Here is a 27,027-nt window from a genome sequence, read left to right as displayed (position 1 = left end):
GGAACGGAATGTCCTGTTCTAATGTTTTGTTTTTTATTTCTGGGGCTGTGGGATGGATGTGCGGTTGCAAACCGCACATGGGTGTGCTCTCCGCATCTTTTGTGGCCCCACAGAAGTGAATAATTCTGCATCTGACATGGAAAGAAAATGTGTACCAAAAATACGTTTGTGCATGAGCTCCTAAACTGATGAAGACTGCAATGTTTAGGCAATCTGCATTGTTAATGGCTACAGCACCTTCAATACAGCGCAGCCATTAATGATGCAAATCAACTAAACAGTGCGGTCTTCATTCATTTAATCAGAGCCCATTGTAACCCTTGAGACCACAGCGTGGCCATGTTCTGACTGTGGCATGTGGTCCTATGCTTATAATTGTGGTAAATTGTGTCCTCAGATGAGCAGCTCCAGTAAAATTTACTATAGTGTCTGTTTGTAGTCTAAAAAAAAGTGTTTTTTTTTTTTTTTTGGTATTTACTGTTTTGGAGGCTTTTGCCAAAATATTTTACTAATTCAGAAGTTTTCTAACTGACTTAATTAATCAGGTGTATTCCGGCCGTCTCTTTCCAAATGTTGCACAGTCACTAAATTAGACTATAGTAAGCGTAATACCACTGCACACAAGGTTTACATGCAAATAAAAAAAAATTCTATGGCATATCTTCCTTGTGGTATATAAGCAAAATAAGAGTGCCTGCTATTTTTGTGACTATAAATCTTGATGTTTTGGTCAAATCCAGACCTTGGTCACTCAAGTCAATAATGAGAAAAAAAACTAAAATATTTAATTGTTCTCTAAAGAGAACATGATTGGTTTAGGTGATAAAAAAAAAGAATAAACAAGTCTAGTTCATGGTGAAGAAAGGGAATGCAGGTCCTAGCCTGTATAAGGGTATGTGGCTGGTACAGATGGCGCCATAGTTTATCACCTAATAACAAACTATAGAAGGCCGAAAAGACGCCTGTTTATCCAGAGGAAGACAAAAAAAACTGAGGTAGATGCCAATTTTCCTCACTTCCCGACTCAATAAGGCAATCAGAATAACTCCCTGGATCAACTACCCATCTCTAGTAGCTATAGCCTGTAATATTACAATCCAGAAATACATCCAGGCCCCTCGAACTTTAGTGAACTCGCCATCACCACCTCCTCAGGCAGAGCGTTCCATAGTCTTTCTGCAGCTTAGTTTGCTGTTCACTAAAATTCCTAGGTCCTTTTTCCATGTCAGTGTTTTACCATTTAGTATGTACTGGTGACTTGCATTATTCCTTCCTCTGTGCATAACCTTACATTTGTCAGTGTTAAACCTCATCTGCCACTTCTCTGCCCAAGCCTCTAATCTATCCAGATTCCTCTGTAGCCGTATACTGTCCTCTTCCGTGTTAATTACTTTACAGTTTAGTGCCATCTGCAAAAATTTATATTTTACTGTGCAAGCCTTCTACAAGATCATTAATAAATATATTGAAGAGAATAGGGCCCAATACTGACCCCTGAGGTACCCCACTAGTGACAGTGACCCAATCTGAGTGTGTACCGTTAATAACCACCCTCTGTTTTCTATCATTGAGCCAGTTACTTACCCACATACAGACATTTTCTCCCAGTCCAAGCATTCTCATTTTGTATACTAACCTTTTATGTGGTACAGTGTCAAATGCTTTGGAGAAGTTCAGATATACGACATCCATTGACTTGCCACTGTCAAGTCTAGAACTTACCACCTCATAGAAACTGATTAAACTAGTTTGACATGACCGATTCCTCATGAAGCCATGCTGATATAGCGTTATTTGCTTATTTTCATTGAGGTACTCCAAGATAGCATCTCAGAGAAAACCTTCAAACAGTTTACCCACGACAGATGTTAAACTTGCAGTCTATGGTTTCTGGGTTCTGTTTTTGGACCCTTTTTGCATATTGGCACCATTTGCTATGCACCAATCCTGTGGAGCACTCCCTGTCAGTATAGGGTCCTTAAATATCAGAGATAAGGGTCTGGCTATGACATTACTTAATTCTCTCAGGATACGGGGGTGTATGCCATCTGGTTCCGGCGATTTGTCTATTTTAATCTTTTTACACCTAGGCTGAAATGAATCTAAATGTAACTAGGTAGAAAGTTGCTCATAATAATTGGTACTATATAATGAACCGCATACAATGGTGTATCGTATGGCAGAAGATGACGAGGTAGTAAGTAAACTAAGGAATAGAGTTAAAGACAATTTGAACGGTTATGTAGAGAGTCGGGGGCAACCCCAGTGCCAGCATTTAAGAGCTTACCACAGAGGAGAAGCGGCAGTATAGAAGGGACCCCCGTGGCACAGAGTGTAAGGGTTGCAGGGGAGATGTCGACCACGCGGTCTCGTGAGGCATGGTAGGAGGTAGCGTGGTAAGTCCCACAGGGTCTCTTGAGGCTGATGGGAGCGAGAGGCAGGGTGGAGTTTCATTATAGGCAGCGCAGCCATCTTGGATATTGGAAAGAAGGGCAAGGGGAATGAAGTATTAAGATAATTGTGATGACAGTGAGTGGTGATTTGGAAAATGGGAACTGTCTAAAAAAAAAAAAAAAAAAAAAAAAAAAAAAAATAGACGTGTATTTAAGTATTGAGGATGGGTGAGGGTAAAGTGTGTGGATAGGATGGTGTGCGTTTAAGAATGAGGAAAGATGGTGGGGGGGGGGGGTAAGGGTGAGTGATTATGTGTGGGGGGGAGGGATGTGAAAGGTGTAACCTATGTGGAGAATAGGTGTGATGTGTGGGACAAAAAAAAAGCTGGTCTGGGGTGCATACTACCTCTAGTGTCCATGTAGGGTCAATGGGTATGGAAGGTAAAATTTTTGATTAGTTACAAAGCACCAAAAGAAGGCTTCACATAACACACGCATATATGGTAAACTAGGGATGAGCGAATTTCATATTTTAAAGTTTGGGTTGTGGTATTTACTGAATTGCGTTATGGATTTAGTTACCGCGGACCGCAACACAATTACATGACGGAATGCCTTTAGAGGCCTTCCGTCATAATAGTCTATGGCCTGCATAACAGATCCGTCCGGTTTCTGTTATGCTGGAGTCCTCTCCAAAATGCTTTGCGTTCCTTTAGCAGACGTACATGGTTCCTGCCTCGTCGTGGGCATTGTACTTTTTCGATGATTTGGAACTTAGATTGGGCAATGTTGGGATTTGGTGAAGTGATCAGGGATTGGAAGCCAGTTCTTCTTGCATCTGATGGTAGATTTGTGGCTAATGATACGGTCACATATTACGTGGTTTCTCCCACATAGAGTAGCCCGCATGGCATTTGATAAGGTATATGACAAATGTTGAGTCGCATGAGCAGAAATCTCTGGATAGGATTTAACTGTGTGTGATGTGGTCTCCTTTTTATAATTTTGGAGCTGCAATGAAGACAAGGAAAGGTGCTGTGTCCTAAGGAAGGTTTGTCTCAGCTGAAGTATCTTTCTTCCTACATTTAATGAGTATATCCTTAAGGTTGGTATGCTGTATATTATATAGTACCAATTACTATGAGCAACTTTCTACCTTGTTACATCTAGATTCATTTCAGCCTAGGTGATAAACTATGGCTCTATCTGTACCAGCCACAAACCTGCGTACCCCTATACAGGCTAGGACCTGCATTCCCTTTCTTCACCGTGAACTAGACTTGTTTCTTTTTTTTTTTTTTTTTTTTTTTTTTTTTATGAACTAAACCAATGTTATCTATTTTTATTTTTTGCTTTTTCATTAGTGACTTGTCCAAGGTCTGGATATAACACGCACAAAAATAGGCATTCTCATTTGCTTATACCATAAGGAAGATATGTCATAAAAGATCATTATTCATTTTTTTTATTTGCATGTAAACCTTAAGTGTGCAGTAGTATTACTTATTGTTTGGATTATATCCACTCCACTGAAGCACCTGACCCTTTGGACAGCGAGTGCAGCCCAATTTAATTACGCTGATAAATTAGACTAGGCATATTGTTGTTCTGACCCAAGGGCGGTGTCAGCACCCGGCATACCTGGGCAAGTGCCGGGGCCCACAGCACAGCTGCCAGAAGCAATGATCACTTCTATCAATACAGATGGAAGCGCTTATTGCTGGGTCCTGTCACCCACCACTCAGCTCCCTGTGCTCCTCCCCTCCTTCAGGCCAGCCACGCTCTGAATGGTGAAGCAGGAAGACTTCTCCCTGCTCCACTATTCAGCCTGCAGTCACAGATCATGCTGCCGGCCTGTGTGGGCAGAGCCTGCAGCACGGTAATCTGCATAGGCTCTGCCCCACAGTGCTTCAGAGCTATCTGTGCCTGCAGGGAAGAGGACTGAGCTTCAGGAACAGGACAAGGTGAGTAGTTACTGTAATTTTAAGAGGGGTCAGAGGTCTTTATTACTGTGAAGGGGGCATAGTGGGCATTACAACTGTGGCACAGGGCACACTTCTGTACAAAACTACTGTGAAGGTTGTACAAAGAGGGCAATACTACTGTGAAGGTGTGCTATTTATTTATTTTTTGTATGGGGAAGGGGGGGGGGGGGGGCGGAGGAGTGCCAGAAAAAGGACCTGCCCCAGGTGCCAAACACCATAGGCACGCCACTGAAGCAGAAAACTATTTGCTCCCTGCTCCACCGTGGAGCGCTGGTGGCTCAAAGCAGCAGCATGATGTCCTCACACATCGTCCTGCTGCTCTATGTAGGAGGAGGAGTGGGGCAAGCTGGGACTCTGCCTCTGCTCATCCTACACAGCAGTGCGATGTGTCACAGTATCCTGGTGCTGGGGAGCGCAGATCATGGGAGGAGCCAGGTGATTGAGGCGAGGAGTATTTATTTGTTTGTTTTTTCACTTCCTGTGAAGGGGGCACATCTGGGCATAACCACTGAAGGGGGCACTGGGCACATATCTTGGCATATCCACTGTGAGGGGGCACATATCTGAGCAGACCTGAGGGACAAACACTGGGTAGAAAATAAAAGTAGGCACATAAGGACTGATTCGCATATATCTGCTCTGTGTAAGGTATTTAAACTATAATACATGCAGTTTCATTGCTGTAAGCGCCGTGCAAAATGCCACAAGGGGGCCCATGTGAAGCTGGAGCCGGCCCTGGTCTGACCTCTGGTGGTTTTTCAGTTAGATGGATTCATATTCACTTAGACTGGTCTAATTTAGGGCTCATTTACATGACCAAGCTGTTTTTTGCCGGCCACAAATTGCGGATCTGCAAAACACGGATGGCTCCTGCGTGCCTTCCGCAATTTGTGGAAAGGAACAGGAGGCCTATTATAGAAATGCCTATTGTCTGCAAAACGGACAAGGATAGGACTCCTAATATTTGCGGGGCCACGAACGGAGCATCGGATGCGGACATCAGTGCTGTCCATCTTTTGCGGACCCATTAACATGAATGGTACCGTATGTGGAACGCAGAAAACGGCCCTTATACGGAACGCAAAATACGTTTGAGTGACCGAGCCCTTAGACTGAGTAAAAACTTCAGTTATTTCCATCAGTAATTGAGCCAAAACCAGGTGTGGGGCAAAAACGCAGAACAGGGGCAGATATATTATATCTTAGGCTTCAATATGGGTTTTGGATCACAATTCGGGCTCATTCAGACGGCCGTATGCTATCTGCAAAAATGCAGATCCGTTTTTTTGCGGATTAGATGCTGACCCATTAACTTATATGGAGCCCTTTTCTATTCCACAGTTCCGCAAAACAAATGAAACATGTCCTATACTTTGTCAGTGAAAATCAGGACCTGGCCCGATTGAAGTCTATGGGTCCGCAAAAATGCTGAATGCCATCAGTTTTTTTTTGCGGATCCGCGAATAAAGATGGCATTCAGTATTTTTGCGGACAGCATACAGCCATCTGAATGAGCCCTTAGTGTTAACCTGAACTTGCAAATCGCAAGTTCGCTAATCTAAAAATTGCAGGACCACAACGGAATTCTATGATGGCATGTGCCACGGCGGCCTAGAAGAGGCATTCTGTCATAATAGAAGTCTATGCTAGCCATAGCATCCGTCCCCCATTGACAATGGTTTTAGAGATAATAATACAACCAGATCCATTCACAACAGATGCAGATATTTGTATTATGACGGAAGTGATTTTGCTGATCCATGACTCAGATGTGAAAGTAGCCTTAGTTTCACCTAACAACCAAATTCCACCTTTCATTTTCCAAAGATTTAACGACCATTTGTTGTAAAATCAGAAAATTGTGCAGGTGTTGCAACACAGGTGCAACAAAGTAAATAAATTGTATAGACACAACAAGGGTATCAAGGAGAGAATGCGATGAATGTGGCGCAGACACTGAATGTGCCCCACTGAACTCTGAAGTACTGCAGATTGCTCAGTTATAAGGTTCAAAGCCCATCCCTAAGGGCTCATGCACATGAACGTATTTTCCTTCTGCGTCTGTTCTTTTCCCTGGCACCAGCATGGCTCCCAATGCCAACACAGATGTCACGTGGATCAGAACATCTGGGGGGCATAGCCTTCAGTGGTGGTATTGCACCACAAACTAAAGTAGGGCATGTCTGTTTTTTCCATTGACCAACAGTCAATGGAAAAACAAGGATGTGTGAATAAACACTTGTCAATGGATACATGTAGTATCTATGGAGAACATGGACGGCACACGTCTGCGATTTACTGTGAATGAAGCCTTAGGCCTTGTTTACATTTACATTTTTCACTGACTTGTGCTGTCCTGGAAATTCGGGTTGTAAACGATAGAGTACATACATATGGGTCCGCGCTAAACTTGAATGGGCAGTGTTTCACAAACAGGCGGTCTTCAGAGATTTCACAGATGCATCCCCGCTATATGGTCTCTAGCAACCAGAAATGCGACTTCCTTCAAAAGGAACAGATCATAGTGCAATACCCGAATATACCTTTTAAAGAGAATTTATTGTACTTACAATAAAACAACTTGCATATAGCGTATAAACATGCCCGACCCAGGTTTCTCCTTGGCTTCGTCTGGAGCGTAACAATCAAATCCACCCGAACTCTGATTTAAATGATCCCTGATCACATGAGCTTAGAATAACATGTCATTTCCGGTTGTTTTATTGTAAGTACAATAAATTATACCTTTTTAAAAAGATTTGGGTATTGCACTATGATCTGTGCCATTGCTGTAGCATTGCTGGTTGCTATCGAGACCCTATACCAGGGATGCATCTGTGAAGCTGTGAAGACCGCCTGTTTGTGAAACACTCCCTAGTCAAGTTTAGCACAGACCCATATGTATGTACTCTCTTGGATTTTATTGGAGAAGGGACTTACTCCGACGTTATTGGGACTGCTGCTCATTTTATATTCCTGGGATCGCACATTTTATTTGGGTTGTAAACAATGGCATGCAGTAGGAGCATGGAGATTGAAGTGAAGACTCAGGGAAAAGTTGACAGGTACACTATTGTACTCTGTAGGAGACTAGATTATGTTTACAGTTAAAGGGGATTTCTAGGAGTTTAATACTGGTCACCTTTCCTCTGGATGGGTCATCAGTATCTGGACCCCACTGATCAGCTGTTTGAGAAAGCACCACAGCCTTCTTACAGCTTTTCCTAGGCCAGTGATGACTCGTTCCTTGGTCATGTGGCTTTGGAGCACCTCAACTCCATAGAAGTGAATGGGGCTGAGCGAGATGCCAAGCACAGCCGCTATACAATGTACAACACTGTGCTTGGTAAGCTGCAAGCTCAAACAGCTGACCGGTGAGGGTCCCCACCAACAGGTACTGATGACCTATCTAGAGGATAAGTCATCAGTTCTAAAGTCATGTTTTTTGTTTATGCTATCGGAATAACAATCACTCAAGCCAGTTTTGAAGATGGTATGTCTTTTGGCTTCTGACTTCAATGTGTTTTGGAGTTGTACAATAGCTTTACCTCCATACTGTAATTGCTCAACCATCCTATTGATGCCAGCTTATTTTTGTAATGTTACTAAGTTGTTGTTTTTTTTTTCTTTCCTTTTCTTGGCAGCTCCTCCGAATACTGTGTTCTATCAGTGCAACAGAACATCTATAGGTGTTGCTGTTAAAAGTGATCCCTTAAACAACAAAATGTTGTTGGATCCTGGAAGCCTGACCTTGGGGAAGTGTCCTGTCTCCAGTACCACTGCACTACAAGGCTTCTTGGTGTTTGAGTACAGTCTCAATATTTGTGGGTTCTCCAGGATGGTAAACTTTTTAAAATCCTTATGGAAAGTGTTGTGTAGCCACACATGTGTACACTTATTTTCTGCAATTGAATTGCATGTTTTATCTACAGCATTTACAGGAGCAGCAGAATGGATTAAATTAAAATCTCATCCACCCCACTGCAGAAAACTTGACCAGCAGTATGTCAATTTATGGATCTTTGCCACAGATCTTGCCCAGCTATCACCTCTGCTGTATAGGGACAAGAGATATACATCAGAAGTGGAATTTGATCTGAAGTTTAGGAATAACTTTGTTCACAACGAATTTTAATTTTCTTGCACTTAGTCATAACAAATCAACTTTTTATTTTTAATTTTTTTGTCAAATGGTGGCTACTCATGTTACAAAGAGTAAGAAACCCAGGAACACATGTGCAGCCAGCCAATCTGCTGATGGCCATCCCCTGTGATGTCCTAGAGAAGCCTCATCCCACCCCAGCCTCTGCCATTTTACTGTGAGCAGAGCATAGGGACAGATGTGGTAAGCTCTAGGGACAGTGTTTCACAAATCTTTTAATTGTAGAATATTGGATAGGGAGACTGCAGGGACAGTGTAGGGAGCATGGGGAGACTGCAGGGACAGTGCAGACTCAGTGTAATTGCCCTTTACATCTAGTTCGCCTGCTGTGCCATTCATACTTAATCTTTTCTGTTTTACATAGACTTCATGAGCATCAGACTTGGCATCAACAGGCCATGTAATATTTAGGTGCATTTTTCTAGTTTGCATGCTGCCCCGTTCATATAGTTACTGATTCAGTTACTGTACACTATGGCCAACAGTTTCCTGAGCCCTCAAAAGGAATGAGCAGTGGCAAATTTTGCTGTAGCAACAGCCACAGCAAAAGGCCAGAGCTGCCACTGTCATCCCATCCAGCAGTTGAGTTTTGACCAACAAACCAGCTGTACTGGAATGGTTAACTTTCTTTTCAACATCTCAATTGATGTCAGACACACAGCCAGGAATCTGTGGGTTCCTCTGACACCATGCTTTGTTAACGATGGCCAGAGGGTAGAGAAAGGCGCTCATGGGGTGAGTGTGTTTAATAAGTGGAGAATGCACTAAAATAAATGTTTTATGTATGCTCACCTATTAAGGTTGCACCTAATTGGGTGCAACCCTAGTAGAGGTTGTATGTAGACGGTTCAGTTGGTGCAACCCAGATATATCGGAATCCCTTGGGTGGGAGCCACCCCACCACTGGGGTTAGACAGTGGGAACGAGAAGAAAGGACGCTTGACTGTTTCGGTCGAACGTATGGACAGTACAAATTATCCAGTTGTGATAGTGCGCCTCCTACTGTCCATACGTTCGACCGAAACAGTCAAGCGTCCTTCTCGTTCCCACTATGCTTAATTGGCATGGCCCAGCAACAATCTCTGTGCCCGCTGTCCTGCAACTGCCTCCTTTTGCTGCTCCTCCTACTCAGGAAGTAATGCATGTTGCTGGATCTACTCCACTTTTTTTTTAGTGAGGACAGTCAGCAGCTACAGGCCAGCACAGACTTGGAGGAGAGGTCCGTTTTGTCCTCCCTTAGTCATAATCGCTAGTTGCATGCCTGTCGGATGGGAGCACATGTTGTGAGCAGTCAGGGACATGGCCATGAGGGTTACTAAGAGATGACCAGACAGTAGTGGATGATGATGTAGCCGATTGCACATAGGAGCCAGGTGAATGGGGGGGCATCATCAGGGGGTGAGGTTGGCAGCAGACGCATGAGAAAGCAGCAGGGTGGGAGATCTGGGGGTAGACCATCTGCTACTCGGAGCTTACCTGTCATGAAACCACTAGCAGTGTATGGGTTCATAAAGGCAGTAGGCAGTCAGCACTGAGTAGTGGGGGGGGGGGTAAAAATGCTATTCTTGGCAGTGTAGGACGTTAGTATGGCTATATGAAGACATGTGGGTAGAAGGTGAAATGCGGTCAGGGTGCTAATGTTGGCACTACGGCCCTGTTTCAACACATGGAGCGTCACCATAAAGTGGCCTGGGAAAGCCGTGGTACAGCCTGACACGGCAACTGCTGAATCTCCCAGCGGCCTGCACACCTCCAGCAGTCAGGGCTGCTTAACATCTGCAAAAGGAAGCTGTCATCTCTTCCCTTTTTGTCTATTCCTCCTGATGCTTCTCCTCATTGTACGTGTTTCACCAGCAATGGCTAATGGCGCAGAAGCTTGACCGTGCACCTGGCCAAGTTGCTGGTACTAAAGTCTCTCCCTTTCCATATTATGGACTCTGAAAATTCCAAAGCACTGATGGCTTGTACCCAGCTAAGGTGGAGAGTCCCAAGCTGTTACTTAAAAAAAAAAAGCTATATAAGCCCTGCACACGTATGTTGAGCAGAAAGTGGGTCAGTCCTTGAGCCTGTCGGCGTCTGGTACAGGTCATGTCAGCGCTGACGTGTGGAGTTCTAACTATGGTCAAGGACAATGCATGTCCTTTACAGCCCACTGGGTAAATGTGGTTCTGGTCCAGGCACACCAGCAACTTAGCCAGGTGATGGCAATGCTGCCTCCATTTTAATTGTGGAATTTCTGCGCCAATGGCCTTCTCATGCTCTAACTTGTCCTCAGCCTCCACTATAGACACAGGTCAGATTAGTCCTCCAGCATACCACCTATGCAATGCATAGTGTTGTCATGCTGTTCTGCACCTGGTCAGCCTGGGCAAACAGTCACACCAGGGAGGAACTGCTCTACGTTGTAAACCAAGAAATCAAATCCTGGCTGTCCCCTCACCAACCGGAGATTAGAACCTTGGTCACCAATAACGGGAAGAACATTCTGTCTGCACTGCGTCAGGGAGGGCTAACCTATGTGCCCTGCATGGTGCATGTCTTCACGCTCGCTGTCACCCGGTTCCTGAAGTCTTCCCAACTGCAAGACCTCTTGAAAATATCATGGAAACTCGTAATGGTGAATCGGGTGTAGATCAACCAGGATTTCCAGACAGGTGTCTGATGCAACAGACTAGATCATTCTGGTGACAAATGGCCCTTTACTTCTGCCCTCATTATGATGCCACACATCTGCTGCCACTGCTGTTGGCCTCCACCCCACTCTGTTCTCAGGCCACTATTGTAGCTCTTCATGCTGTTGCCACCCTGTTATGGGGCCAATAGTGTATCTGTTTGGCTGTGTTGACATCACCATTCATTTTTTTCATTCTTCTGACCAGTTCGAACAAGATCTGCTTTTACTTTATTGGCACTGCCTCCATGTCTGTCTTTTGTTCCACTAAGTGTTATTGGGACACAGCTCCTGCAGGGGCATGCAGTTTTTTTATTTTTTTTGTTTTACTGAAGGCTGCTGTATGCTTTTCTTTTGGCCTAACAGAAGGGATAAGCTAGGATTGTTGGCATACATGATGATGGCTCAGAAAAACTGAAGTGTGAACTTGGCCTAACTGTTTAGCTACCAGAAAGGATTAGCTATGCATATTGGTGCAATGTACACTGATACTTTTCCGTAAGTTACATACATAGTAACCTAGTTCTATAAGGCTGAAAAGACATCTGTTCAGCCTGTTATCCTGCAAGTTGATCCAGAGAAGGGCAAAAAAAATTAGGTGGAAGCCAATTTTTTCCCCCATCAGGCAATCGGAATAACTCCCTGGATCAACGACCCGTCTCTAGTAGCCATAGCCTGTAATATTACACAAGAAATACATCCAGGCCCCTCTTGAACGCTTTTGGTGAACTCACTATCACCACCTCCTCAGGCAGAGAGTTCCATAGTCTCACTGCTATTACCATAGAGAATCCTGTTCTATATTTGTGTACAAACCTTTTCCTCCAGATGCAGAGGATTAGTTTAACTGCAGACTAGGACAGACCTGAGTTAATGCACTTCATGACAAATTAATTTAACTAACCAAATTTCTTGGAGAGTGTTGGCGGTGTCCAAATCGAATTTTTGAAGACTTTGCTCCTCTCTAGATACAGCAATTGCTTGCCCCCATAGTTGTTTCCTGTGCAGCAGATCTGTTTACACAGGGCCATCTTCTGCGAAAGAAACAATGATTTTAGATTATCGGGAACAAGTATTTCTACAAACACTAATCTCCGATAGTTGGACACATCAGTAGGTGTAAATACCTTTTTCAAACCATATGATGCTGCTCACTTTACCAGCTAGTTGAGAAAAGCTCTGAAAGCAACTGCAATCCTTATTATACAATGAGTGCTGGAAAGTAAGGGGGGGAGGAGGAGGGGGGGGGGATGATACTGGGTTAGGCTTTACTTTTTGTACTTGAAGGGGTTGTCTGGGTATGAACTCGTTGCCTATGTATGAGTGGAGTATTGGTGCATTTCCTTGCCCATTTGTCCCGGTGACTGCTAGCCAGTTGTGGGCTGTCCTTCAGGATGGATTGTGCATGTAGGTAGGGATAGTGGTGTGGGCAGAGCTTGAGTGTCTCTGTAGCCTAACTTAACAACTTAAAGGGGGAGCGAAAATTTGTAAAGCTAAAAATATGTGTAAAATGAACTGACACAAAAAAAACAGAAAAAAAAATTAAGTTTGCTTAGCATTTAGTTTGAATACATTTATCAGTCTAACATTTTCCGCTAGCAAAAAACAAATCTGAGATGAACCTATAACTTGGCATTAGCTCCATCTAGAGGTACAATTGGCATACTACCAGTGTGCAGATTTGGTTATTAAACTCCTGCAAAAAAAAAAAAAAATTGTTCACTGACCTGCTAGAAAGGTACATGGTGTAATCTTCTGACCAGTGTCTGTATTTGCGAGTTATCCCCTCCCTTCTGCTTCTCAGCTGTGTCGTGTGACCGACAATCAGACTCTCCAACTGACACAGCATCTTATGTGTGGACAGGAAGTCAGTTTCTCCATGTATTCCTATGGGAGCTGCAATGTCTATCTCATAGGAATAAATAGAGAAGTAACTGACTTCCTCTCCTGTGTCAGTTGGTCACCTCACACAGCTACAATTAGAGAGGGGATACCTCACAAATGGACACTGGTAAGAAGATTACATTTCCTACAGGTTAAATCATGTACCTTTCTAACGGGTCAGAATGCAAATTTTACTTTTAAAGTGGTATTAACATTAATTCACTAATATTTTGCTATGTGTATGAGTTAAAACTTGAGTAATGTCTTCACCAGCTCCTCACTGCAAACATCCATAACCCCACACTAGATATTTTCTCTTCACAGACCTCTGGCAATACTGTAACTTTCTTTACGGAATTGGTCTACAGGCCTAATGCTGCACCAAATGTGTTTTCTCGGCCTTTTCAACAGCAGATCACCTGCATATCGGATATGTAAGTTCTCCTTCAGGCGCTCCCCACAACCGTTAACCCTTTCAGATGGGTGGACACTGACCCATTCAATAGGTGTTTTCACATGGGCAATGTTATATTTTGGTCCCCTTTTCCTGCAAGACTTGAGGCCCCTTTAGCCGTGTGGATAATTATTTGAAATTTGAGTGACTGGTCATTGAGTAATGTGAAGCCATACAGCGATCAGACAAGGAGACTAGAACTTTTTTTTCACTGATCACTTCTCACGTTAAATTATTAATCAGCATGAATTCCACATGTGTAAAGGGGGTATCAACTAAAAATGAGTAAATGCTAAGTTATAGAGAGAACACTCACAATCCATCCATTTAAAGTTTTGTCATTTATGGGCAAATTTACAGGGCAACTATCGGGAATGAATATTAGTATGAACGCTCGTTCCTGATCGTCCTATGTAAAGGTGCCACTGATCGCATGAATAAGCAAAATGATTGTTCATACGGACACCAAATTGTTTCTGGGCAGCAGATCACCATTTACACCACAACCTGCTGCCCAGAAACCATGTATAAAGACGAGCGATGGCAGTAGTGATCACTCATCACTATGACTTCTACACTACATACAGCCCTCTACCTCCACCGACAAAGACAATCCTCAGGAACGATTCTTTCCCAATAAATGCTCCATCGGCACATGTAAATGTGTCTTTGTGCCTCACATGGTTGTCAATTTTCAACACTTCTAAATGGGCCTTTAACCATGTGAATGAGTCTTGGAAAATGGGACCACACAGGAAGTGTCAAACGTGTCTGTGTTTACAATCCAAAACATGACTATCCTCATTATCCAGCTAAAATTTTCTTTAAAGGGGTTGTCCACTTTTTACTAGTGATGGCCTATCCTGAGGCTAGGTCATCAATGAGATCGGTGGGGGTCAAACTCCCCTGCTGATCAGCTGTGTTAGGAGAAGGCGGCACTTGTAAGAGCACTGCTTTCTCTGCTGTTTACCTGCTTGCTGCAGCTATTGCGATGGTGAACAGTTATAATTAAGTGTGGTGTTCCCATTCACAAACGGCTGTGTCCAAGAGCATAGGAAGGAGCCATACCATAGAAGTGAATGGGGATGCCATACTTGTAATTACACATGCTCACCACTGCAATTGCTGTGGTGTCAGACCCCTAGCGATCTCATATTGATGACCTATCCGGAGGATAAATAATGGTAAAAAGCTGGCAACCACTTTAACCCTATTGCTACCAGTACCAAACATGTACAGCACTGGATTGATAGGCAAACATGGCGCCTGCTCACACGGGCTAATTTCCAGGTAATTAAAGCCTTTAGATGCCGTGATCAATTGAGATCACAGCATCTGAATGGTCAAAAACCTGGAAGCTCATGCTTCCGGGCTTGTTAACGGCATCCTGTGGCCGTTATACCTAGAGGCTCTGCTCTCTGCACATTGACAAGACCAGGCAGTGTAAATGTAATTACACCTGGCCCTGTCAAAGTGCAGAGGGCACAACGGTTGTAGAGAGAGCTGAGCCTCTAAGTCAGTGATGGTTAACCTCCAGCTGTAGTGAAACTACGACTCCCAGCATGCTCCAGTCATGTGGTTAACCATCACAGCTCTAGGTGTAATGGCAAAGCCCCTGTTGCTCCTAGAAGCTCATTTGCATATATTTGCTCAGCAATGTGGGCACATGGGACCAACACAGATGTCATAAGCTGCCAAGTGCCCATGTAACAGATCAGCCAGTGTCATCGGTGCAGATCTGCTGATGAGTGTATAAGCTGTCAGAAGTTCAGTAATGGAGATGACCGATTCAATGTGAATCCAACAGCCTGCTTGTTTGCAAATGCAATAAAACTGAACGCTGTAGAATAAAACTTTTAATTTGTCTTTATTAAAAACTTAAGGGGTTCTTTGAACTTTTTTAATATTGATGACCTATCCTCAGGATATCAGGTCATCAATATCAGATTGGCGGGGTTCTGATACCCGGCACGTAAGCCATATGAAGGGAAGGTGTGCATGTGCTGTCCTTTCCTGCTGGTCTATAGCAAAGGAGCAGGAAGAGATGGGAGGTGGCACGTGCACACTGCATGTGCCTTCCCTTCATGCAGTTGATCTGCAGGGGTGCTGTAAGTCAGACCCCCGCTGATCTGATAATCATGACTTATCCTGAGGATGGGGGATCAATATTGGAAGCCCAGAGAACCCCTTTTAAAAAGTGAATTTTAGGATCCTCCTACAGCTTGGGGGAGACTGCGGTGGCAAGTTTGTGGTGATGTGACTATTTGCTATGGGAAAAGTATTAAATGTGTTGGAAACATTGTGTTTTTTTTTTTTTTCTCTAAGGGTTACTATGTAAAATGTACGGTATGTAACAATACTAGTTAAAAATTAACTCCTTGTTTAAATTTTTAGATCATTCAACCCTACACCTATCGAAACTACAGTGATGGTGCAAGTATTCGGAGTAGGGCAACTTAGCTTTTCGTTCCAGTTCATGAATGGTAAATATCTTGTCATTCTTTGGAAGCCGTCCCAGGAGTGTTAAATTGGGACATGTCTACTAGTAGTTGTCTGTTAACGCAAGAATAATCTGCTTTCCTGAGGATGGTAAACTGAACTGCCTGGTACTATTGATCAGAATAGTGTATGACGCACATGCTTATGTTCTGGATCAATTTCACATAGTTCCTGAATACAGCTCTTATAGCCTGCTAAGCTGGGGCGTTGCTAGGGTCTCAAAAGATCTGGGGCCCAAGCCCCAATGAATATGGCCCAAGTCTCTACCCTCACACCATTTTACTGTACTTGCTATACAGCAGCACGTACCTTCTCACATCCAGGGCATCCCAGGTGACGTCTCCTCTGATGTAGATATTATCCTCTCCATTCGGTCTGGACACTTCTTTGAGCCGCACCTTGTCTCTGCAAAGTGTGACAGACCTCTTGGATTCCTCACTTTTCTATCATCCCCTAACCTAGAATCCCCACTGTTATCCTGCTGCTCACTGCGCTCCCCAATACCCCCAAAGGCCTCATGCACATGACCGTTGTTTGGGTCTGCATCCGAGCCGCAGTCAATTCACTTCAATGGGGCTGCAAAAGATGCGGACAGCTCTGTTCCGAGGTCTGCAAAAAAAATAATTGATACTATTCTTGTCTGTTTTGCGGACAAGAATAGGCAGCTATATCAATGGCTGGCTGTGCCGTTCCATAAATTGCGGAACGGACACCATCTGTGTTTTGCGGATCCTCAATTTGCAGTATTTGCATGAGGCCAAATACTGAAGAAATACTGCCATACAGATGGTTTCCCCCCCCCCATAGTAATGGTGCTCCTTAAAGTCCAACCAATAGTAGTTTCCTTTCTAGAAGGCCCTCATTAGTAATACTGCCCCAACCGTGATAACGCTCCCCAAGAGTGCCTCCATTAGTACAAGAGCCTTCCAGTATTAATAATGACCTCACAGAGCCCTCAGTAGTAATAAGGCGCGCCCCTCCCATAGTGCTTAGTAAAAAGGCAGATCTATGTCCCTCCTATAGATCCCCCCAGTAGTAACGCCTATAGTGTCCCCTGGATTTATATTACTCCTACACTGCCCCCAGTATTTCTACTGCGCCATACTGTTATAATGCTTGCCCTGAAGTGCCCCCTGTAGTTTTATTCCTCCCTCTACCATACAGTCCCATGTAAATAACATCACACAATTTCTCCTGCCCCTCCAAATTAGTCCTATGTACATGACATCACTCCCCTCCCTTCTGTGCCTCCAATATATAGTCTTGTGTAAATAACACTTTTTTCCCTCCCTCTGACAGTACCATGTAAATAGCATCACACAATCTCTCCAGTCCCCTTCAATATACAGTCCCAAGTAAATATCGCCAACTCAAACATGCAATCCCATGTAAACCTCACCCCCTCAACATTCAGTCCCATGTAAATGACCTCCCTAACATACAGTCCCAGATAGGGGCGTAGCAGTTGCTACCGGGCCTAGGAGCCTGAGGGGGCCCAAAGACCCTTGTGCCACATAAGACAACAGTATTCTAGAAAGTGCATGCTGGGAGGGCATTGTTATAGATTTTGCACTGGGGCCCAGAATCTTCACGTTACACCTCTGGCTGGAGGGAAGGGGTTAGGTCAGGTATTTGGTATGGGTATGGGGGGGATACAGTTAACATTTTGGACTTGGCCAGCAGGAAGGTTATGTGCTTCCCTGGCAACAAAGCACTGAGGGAAGGGGGGCCCAAGCTAAACTCTTGCCCCAGGGCCCTTGAGCCTTTAGCTACGCCCTTGGTCCCAGTTAAATAGCCATTGTCCCCAAATATGGTCTTTTATACCCCAGAGGACAAAAAATATTTTAGTATTCAATTTTTCCAGTGTACTGCAGTCTATATAGACATCAGTGTTTCATACATTACATCATTAATAGCTTAAAGGGGTTGTCTCGCTTCAACAAATGGCATTTATTATGTAGGAGTTAATACAAGGCACTTACTAATGTATTATGATTGTACATATTGCCTCCTTTGCTGGCTGGATTAAATTTTCCATCACATATACTCCTTGTTTCCATGGTTACGACCACCCTCCAATCCAGCAGTGGTGGTCGTGCTTGCACACTATAGGTAAAAGCACTAGCCTGTGTGCGTTCCCATATTCCCGGCCACCAGAGGCCGGTGGCTTTCCTATAGTGTGCAAGCACTACCACCACTGCTGGATTGCAGGGTGGTCGTAACCATGGAAACGAGCAGGGTATAATGCAATGGAAAAACTATTGAAACCAGCAAAGGAGGCAATATAAAAAATACATTAGTAAGTGCCTTGTATTAGCTTTTTCTAAATGATAAATGCCACTTACTGAAGTGAGACTGCCCCCCCTCAATATTAATTTCTATGACCACATTAGAACATCATGCATAAGTCACACCTCGTGTACACTTCTTGACTGGTTAAAAGTTCCACGTGACCACCACCAACCATCAATATGCATGAGGAAGGCTTAATGATTTAATTGGCTGTTTTCCAACACGTATGAGAATGAATAGCTAACACATTTTAACCTTTTAATAATTAGTGCTGATTCCATTATCTTTGAGTATTTGTTTGCCATAAAATAAAACTGGAGTATGGGGGAAAAAAAAAACTAAATTATCTCAACTAGTTAGTCCTAGTCAGAACATGTTTTAATCAATCACCTGGGACCTCTATTTTCTTAACAAGTACATCACAATTCATCAATACCCATACTATTCCTTCACTTTAACGCTAAACTCAATTTTAAAGCTGGATGGTCAACTGGCTTCAGGCATTTTTCAAAGTGAAAAGCAATTGGCAAGAGAAGAAGTAAACCGATGATAACATGAGACAGTTCTCACTGATAAGGCCTTGTTCACATCAGCGTTCAGCCTTTCCGTTCTCCTTCTCCGTTATAGGAGCAGGAAAATGGAAAGGACGGATTCGGCTCATAACTGAGCCTACGGACCTCATAGACCCCCATAGACTATAATGGGGTCCATTAGGTTTCCGCTCAGAAGATGATTTTGGAGCGGAGACAAAAGTTGTGCATGCAGGACTTTTGTCTCCGCTCCAAAATAATCTTCTGAGCGGAAACCTAACTGACCCCATTATAGTCTATTCAGTCTGCAAACCGTATCTGCAGAGTACAGGTTCTTTAGAACTATTATCGGCTACAACACAGACCAGAATAGGACATGTTCTATAATTTGCGGAATAGCCCCATAGAAAGTAATGGGTCAGTGTGCTATCCACAAACAATTCACACAGATGGAAAAAAATGGTTGTCTGCATGAGGCCCAAGACTGCATATTGACTTCTTTTTTTTTTTTTTTTTTTTTTTCTCCCATCCCAGATGACTTCACAGCACCTTCAGATGTAAAACAATTCTTTCTTGGCTCTCCAATTTTCTTGTCTATATCCGTGGACACAGGAAATCATTTGCCTCTGCAGCTCTTCGTGGATGAATGCATTGTTGCTGCTACAGAAGTCCTTAGTGATTCAGCTCAATATGTCTTGATCAACAATCATGGGTAAAAGTCATCATAAGCCATGCTTGCTTCCAGCTTAGAAGTTACCCTACAAAGAACTATAACTTGCCTGTTACATTTGTATCATATCACACCCTAAGGGTCCTTTTCACGTACAGATCTGGCAGATTATGGGGACTGAAGCAAACTCTCTGTCTGTCAGATCATCAGCAGAGATGAGGTACATTTGCATAGAGAAGGACCATAAGGCTTTGTTCCTGAAGCAAAGTCTGGCACAGGCAGAAGTCCTCGAACTTTTCAATGCTACTACAGTGAAACGCCAAATACGACTGGCTCGCTGTTCATTTTAGTCCAAGAAGGTTACAACATACACTGAAAAACAATGAGTCCTTGGATCACGATATAGAAACTCATTAGTGTTGAGTGACACAAGCTTCAGATGCTTCATCCGAAGTCACTTAATTCAAAACTTCTGAATAATACTGTACAGAGACTCGTCTCCGTACAGTAATAGAATGTATGGGCTCCGTTGAGGCGAAGTGGCGCTTGACTTCGTTGAATAACTTCGGTAATAGATTTTTTTAAAAGAGGGCAAACCACATTAAGATTTGAAACTGAACTTCATTTCAGCTCTGAGGTACTAGTCTGAACAAGAGGGTGCCATCACATAATGGCTGTGAGTAATCAAAATGCTGAATCCGGAACAGCATCTGATAAGCGAATAAGCCTAAACAATGTCATATAATCACCACATAAGCAGTGGTTGCTAAATGTAATGATGGATAAGAAAATCCAAGTAATATACCGACCATGTACGGGATGTCTTCCTGGATTTAGCATTTTGATGACTTGTAGCCGTTGTGATGGCGCCCTCATGTCTTTATGGGTGGATCCCTGCTGCCATGTATTTGCTTTATTCATTAAGGATATACGAATAAAGATGAGTTTCTACGTAGTGTTGCAAGGTGTATATTCATATAGACAGTTTTTTTTTAGTTTTGGGAGGGGGTCCAATGCTAGTACAGTGCTAGATTGCATGTATACTGGAACATGAGTGCACTCCTGCCTGAATAAAGTGTCTTGTATGAATGGAATGGGCTGATCCTCAGAATCCCCATGGAGTGAATCTGACAGGCTGCAGGGGGCCACCACCACTCCGAAGGCCTGTCCTCTTTTCTCACCCCTTTAGAAAGGTGGGAAAAACACACACATGGCGCACCGCGCACGCATAACTTGCTGCTCTTTTGTGATGTAATAGCACTGATTAAATGTTCTACTTTATACTCTGCAGGATACAGTGCTTGAGTTTTGTAGTAACTAGAGATGAGCGAATTTCGCTCATCTGTAGTAGTAACTTCTATAAAATTTAAACTTTAATTTTTTTTTTTTATTCCCGCCCCCCTCCCCCAGGTGTTTTGTAGATGGTAAAGTAGCTTCTTCAAGGTTTGTGGAGCCTCCTCTGCTGGATACTGTCAAGCTTACATTCCCAGCTATGAAATTTGTAGGGGCCAATGATAAGGCAAGTATGAGCACCCGCAAGAAACCAGTATAAAAACTGATGACTATATAAAAGGGCTTGTCTCACTTCACCAAATGGTGTTGATCGTGTAGACAAAGTTAATATAAGGCACTTACTAATGTAATGTACTTGTCCATATTGCCTCCTTTGCTGTCTGGAGTCATTGTTCCTTAACACTATACACTGCTCGTTTCCATGGTTATGACCACCCTGCAATCCAGCAGCAGTGGCCGTGCTTGCACACTATAGGAAAGTGGTGGCTGGGACCATGGGAGTGCTTATAGTCTAGCACTTTTCCTATAGTGTGCAAGCACTACCACTGCTGCTCGATTGCAAGCCAGTCGTTACCATGGAAACCAGCAGTGTAAAATGTGGTGGTGGGGGAGAACTAATCCCGCCAGCAAAGGAAGCAATATGGAGAATCACAATACATTAGTAAGTGCCTTGTATTAACTTTCTCTACGTGATAAATGGCATTTACTGAAGTGACACAACCCATTTAACTTTCCCTTTTCTGTGCAGATCTACATTCACTTCAAGCTGATGGTTTGGGATCCTAAAACTGTAAATGGACTGAAGATGTGCTCCTATCTGAGCGACGTTGACAGGTGAGGTTGATTTGGATTCCAGTTTCAAGTACTGAAGCCTTCCTTCTGACCAAATGTTCTATCCAGTAGCTTAATTTTTGGTTCATCTGTAACCAGTGTTTTGTGAGAATTGGGGTTAAAACACCTTTTTTGGGGCTGGTTTTGTTTGCAGTGAGATTCAAAATCTACAAGCATAGTTTGAGGTGTGTGTGTATATATATATATATATATATATCCCCCCCCCCCCCCCCCATCATCTTATAATAAATGTTCTAGGATCCCCCCCCCCTGCTGTTCTCCCCATTAAGTTTTTCTACAGACCTTTCAACTCCTATGGGATAAAAACCAAAAGAAAGACTATTAAAAAAACAAACCTACAACTGCCTAAAACTCATTCTGTGTAGTGCATTTCATAATGCACCAGATGTCCAGCGGAAGTGGGTCACGTGCTAGCGCCCCCCCCCCCCCCCACTCTAAAAGTTCAAAAGCAGGGAACCTTAGAGCAGCAAACCAATGGGAGCAGGCATGTACGCTTCCCTCCATACATTTAGTAAAGGGGGGTGGGGAGGCTGTTCAAAATTACTGAAATAGCCCATCTTTAAAGTAGTCTGGCTACATAAATCCCCAAAATTAACAAATGTCAGAAACCTGAAACCTTAAGCACTGATTGAAAACGCCCAAAAGTGAACAAGGCCTTGTGAGCCAAAACCAGGAGTGGAGTCTACGAAGGTATAGTGGAAAGATTTGTGCCCGTCCTGTCTTTTTGGTTCAGAAGTATTGATGGAAATCCTTGAACAAAACACTGTATGAATCAGGGCAAAAAATGCTTGAAATTCATTAAAGGCGGACAAGAACACGGACCTCTTGTAGTGAACTTGCATCATTCTGTGAGTTCAGTACAAGAGATCTGCGATCATACATGAACTGACTGCATCATAAAACATGATGGTCTGTGCAGGGAAGAGTGGTCAACAGGGGCGGATTGGCCTAGACCTTACAGGGAAATTTCCCAGGGGGCCGTCTGGGCCCTTATTGCCGGCCAGTGGAAGTTTTTGGGGATGTGCTCTGTTGCTGGCAGTATTTTGTAATGGACTGTGGTAGTTGGCTTTGTTGGGGTGGTATAATGTACCACAACGTGGTATTGCTGGCCTTTCCTTCCATCAATTTAGACCTAACTACAAAATGGGGCCATTTGTATGTTTTCCTGGGTCACTAAGTTCAGTCTGGGAGGTCCGGCAGACACAGACTGTATATCCCATGCCAGGGATGGCCAACCTGAGGCTCTCCAGCTGTTGCAAAACTCCAACTCCCAGCATGCCTACAGCAGGGCATTGTGGGAGTTGTAGTTTCACAACTGTTGGAGAGCTGCAGGCTGGCCATCCCTGTCCTATGCTGTTTTATGTGAAACATTAAGATATTTGAAGAAACCCCTCAGATGGATGCACCTTTTTTTTATTTGATGTGCGTTTAATTCTTTAATCAGATGGCAGCTTTTGGGCAATCCCCGAAGTGACCTCTGCAGCTGCTGTGATTCCATCTGTAGGCTATCTTCCAGAAGGAGGAGAGATGCTGCAGGTAGGTAGCATTAGACATTTGGCTGACAGCCATGGCCTTGCACTTTAAACTGTAATATTCCAAAAGCTTTTTTTTTCCACTGTGCAGATACAAGTGATTCTGGAATTATTCATACGATGGTTCTGGGGCCATTCACAGTAAATAGTCCACCCGTTAATGGAAGCTCAAACTCCAGTAATGATTCAAAGACACTGGAAACTGCATCAGGTAATGCTTATTTGCTTGATGCCATGCATTCAATGGTATAAGGGTGTATGTAATGCTGAAATTATGGAGACTTCTGGCTTTTTTTTTTTCATACTTGGTTGGCTACTTTAGGCCAATGTTTATGTAAGATGACTAATGGTATTTACTAATATAGCCATGCTGATACCACTGATATTAGTTTGTTTTTTATATATATTTTTATTTTCAATTAAAGGGGATGTCTGGGTTCAGAGCTGTACCCAGGCAGCCCCCCTGAGACTAGCATCAGAGCATCTTGTGCTCCGATGCTCTCCCTTGAACTGAGCTAGATCACGCAGGGCACGGTCTCTTTTTGTTTTCTCATAACACACTGCCGGGCGGAAGCTTATGCCCGGCAGTGTGTTCAGTGACGTCACCGGCTCTGATGGGCGGGCTTTAGCGCTGCCCTAGCAGTTTTACTGGCTAGGGCAGTGCTAAAGCCTGCCTATCGGTGCCAGTGACATCACCAGGCTTCGTGGCAGCCCCATGGAGAGCCCCAGTATGTCACCGGAACTACAAAAAATGCCTTTGCCCTGCACGAGTTGGCGTAGGGCAAAGGAAAGCATCTGAGCATGAACTGCTCCGATGCTCATGTCAGGGGGGTTTCTGGGTGAAAATGGAGGTATGTCCGCTCTGAACCCGGACAACCCCTTTAACTAAGTACGACAAAAGCTGGGCTATCATGTAGCCTTTATTGGCTTGTCTGATTTTATATGGCATATGGTGTTCTTTTGCTGAATACTTTGTGCATTCTGCCTTGTTCATTTTACATTGTACAATTGCGCATACAGATGAAACAGATTTGCATTGTATTTCAATAAGTAATATAATCTATAGCCAAGCTTTCAAGTGTCCCTCTTTTGAAGGGACAGTTCTTCTTTTTGACCCAAGTCCCTCTGATCCTTAAATGTCCCTCTTTTTGACCTGGGGGAAATGCATAAATGTGCATTAATAAATTTGCTAAACTGCTCCTTACTAAAGTGTCTGTATGGTTTTTACCTGTATATTAGACCATACATTCATTGTTTGGTGCAATTTGAACCTTTAAAATATCTATAATCCGATGATTTATGTGCTAATGTTTAAATGGATATTGAAGTGCAAGAAAAAATTATCCCTGGGGGTCCACAATAACCGATCCCCAGCTGCTGCAGTAGTGACTGAGTTGATTATGCTTTGGGCAGTTAGGCGTAGTACGGGGGGAAAAAAACTGCTCTGATGCGCACTGCACATATTGTCCCTCTTTGCGATTTTCAAAAGTTGGGAGGTATGATATAGCCTTTGATCTGTAATGTTGGCTATATTTCATAAGCCATCTACTGTTGATGGACAAGTCTTCTGTGCTGTCCAAATCCTGTCCATAAGATGACCACTAATGTGACCAGAAACATCACTCAGCCCTCAATTCAAACACGCTGCACCTGCACTAAATTCCCAACAATACCTTATGAAATATAGAAAATGGTGCAGAATATTAAAGGTTAGACTAGTAAGTGTCCTATAATCTTGTATTCACAATGGTCAACAGTAGCCAAAAAGAGAACCCCTTAAATGGCATAATTGCGCAAATGGGTTGCACTGAGACTTGCCATTGTTCCAAGCTGAAATTCCAGACGCAGTCTGGTGATTGGCAGTAAAGCGCAAGTTAAGGCTACTTTCACACTAGCGCTCGGGGCTCCGCTTGTGAGCTCCGTTTGAAGGCTCTCACAAGCGGCCCCGAACGCATCCGTCCAGCCCTGATGCATTCTCAGTGGATGCGGATCCGCTCAGAATGCATCAGTCTGCCAGCGTTCAGCCTCCGCTCCGACCAGTGAGCGGACACCTGAACGCTGCTTGCAGCGTTCGGGTGTCCGCCTGGCCGTGCGGAGGCAAGCGGATCCGTCCAGACTTACAATGTAAGTCAATGGAGACGGATCCGTTTGAAAATTGAGCCATACTGTGTCAACTTCAAACGGATCCGTCCCCCATTGACTTTCAATGTAAAGTCTGGACGGATCCGTTCAGGCTACTTTCACACTTAGAATTTTTTTTAAACTATAATGCAGACGGATCCGTTCTGAACGGATCCATACGTCTGCATTATAGGAGAGGATCCGTCTGTGCAGACATCAGACGGACCCGCTCTGAACGCAAGTGTGAAAGTAGCCTTAGGGTGTATTGGACACCCCGATCAGACTATTGTCGGGAGGGAAGCGTCCGCTCCCGGCAATTGCCTGCTCGCTTTCTGAGGAGACTGCTATTGCATGCAGCAATCTCCTCAGCAACATGGGGAGGAGCGATCGATATGCCATGCCTCCATGCTCTACAGTGGTATGCTGGTGGCAGATCATAATCTGCCGCTGGCAAATCCTGATCTTTCAGCATGCTGAACAAGTGCTTGCTCTTTCATCGTGCAATCGGCGGCAGTATTAGACTGCCAGATGGCTAACGAGCCTTACTATGAACACTCGTTGGCTAGCATTTGGCAGAAAGTCTGCCCATCTAATATGCCTTTAACCTGATGCCACAAGCAATGGTAGACTGCAATTTATCTACTACTATATAATTGTGTTTCGCTGCACCCTGAAATCTTCAACTTCTTCTTTTTTTTTTTTTTTTATATATATAAAAATATCTCCATGTTTTAATAGGTGAGAGGGCTTTTAGATTTAAATGAGCTGTCTAAGATTAGCCAAAGGGGTCCCTCCCCCAAATCTCTCCCTGGAAATGGCAGTCTGTGATTGAGTTGTCTTTTTATTTTGATACTTGCTCATTAAAGAGGTTTTCTGGGCTCTTACTTAAATTCCTCATCTTCTCACTGGTAGAAACGGGATTGTTTCAGCAGTATCTTCCTTTTCATATGCACTGCCAAATTAGCCAGTTCAGGTGGTTGGCAGAGGACTCTGCTGCTGCTTTCTTGACCAGATATGCTCCTTAGTCTCCATGGTCAGCTGATATCAGAAGTAAAGTCTTGGAAAAGCCTTAAAGGGGTTATCCGAGTTAATAAAAAAATAAAACACTTAAAATCCATCAGGATATACATATAATTTGGTTAAGGGCTCTTTCACACCTGCGTTATTGTCTTCCGGCATAGAGTTCCGTCGTCGGGGCTCTATGCCGGAAGGATCCTGATCAGGATTATCCCCATGCATTCTGAATGGAGAGAAATCCGTTCAGGATGTCTTCAGTTCCGGAACGGAACGTTTTTTGGCCGGAGAAAATACCGCAGCATGCTGCGCTTTTTGCTCCGGCCAAAAATCTGGAACACTTCCCGCAAGGCCGGATCCGGAATTAATGCCCATTGAAAGGCATTGATCCGGATCCGGCCTTAAGCTAAACGTCGTTTCGGCGCATTGCCGCATCCGACATTTAGCTTTTTCAGAGTGGTTACCATGGCTGCCGGGACGCTAAAGTCCTGACAGCCATGGTAAGTGTAGTGGGGAGCAGGGGAGCAGTGTACTTACCGTCCGTGCGGCTCCCCGGGCGCTCCAGAGTGACGTCAGGGCGCCCCAAGCGCATGGATCATGTGATCACATGGATCACGTCATCCATGCGCATGGGGCGCTCTGACGTCATTCTGGAGCGCCCGGGGAGCCGCACGG

At 43.9% G+C, this 27,027-nt stretch overlaps 1 protein-coding gene across 1 annotated transcript in view; it reads left to right on the top strand.

Moving 5' to 3' along the window:
- Positions 1 to 27,027, top strand: part of LOC120988922 (zona pellucida sperm-binding protein 3-like) — a 33,131-nt gene that overhangs the window by 215 nt on the left and 5,889 nt on the right. The window contains exons 2-9 of the mRNA XM_040416707.1: positions 8,023 to 8,219; positions 13,420 to 13,529; positions 15,944 to 16,032; positions 19,405 to 19,582; positions 20,951 to 21,059; positions 21,582 to 21,667; positions 23,130 to 23,221; positions 23,309 to 23,428. Of these exons, the coding sequence (XP_040272641.1) occupies positions 8,103 to 8,219; positions 13,420 to 13,529; positions 15,944 to 16,032; positions 19,405 to 19,582; positions 20,951 to 21,059; positions 21,582 to 21,667; positions 23,130 to 23,221; positions 23,309 to 23,428 (901 nt within the window). The 5' untranslated portion in view covers positions 8,023 to 8,102. The remainder of the gene's footprint in view (positions 1 to 8,022; positions 8,220 to 13,419; positions 13,530 to 15,943; positions 16,033 to 19,404; positions 19,583 to 20,950; positions 21,060 to 21,581; positions 21,668 to 23,129; positions 23,222 to 23,308; positions 23,429 to 27,027) is intronic.

The sequence above is a fragment of the Bufo bufo genome, chromosome 2 (assembly GCF_905171765.1).
Source record: "Bufo bufo chromosome 2, aBufBuf1.1, whole genome shotgun sequence".
In the NCBI taxonomy this organism is placed as follows: Eukaryota; Metazoa; Chordata; class Amphibia; order Anura; family Bufonidae; genus Bufo; species Bufo bufo.
Note: the sequence above shows the minus strand (reverse complement) of the source record. Positions and strands in the feature narration are given on the sequence as shown.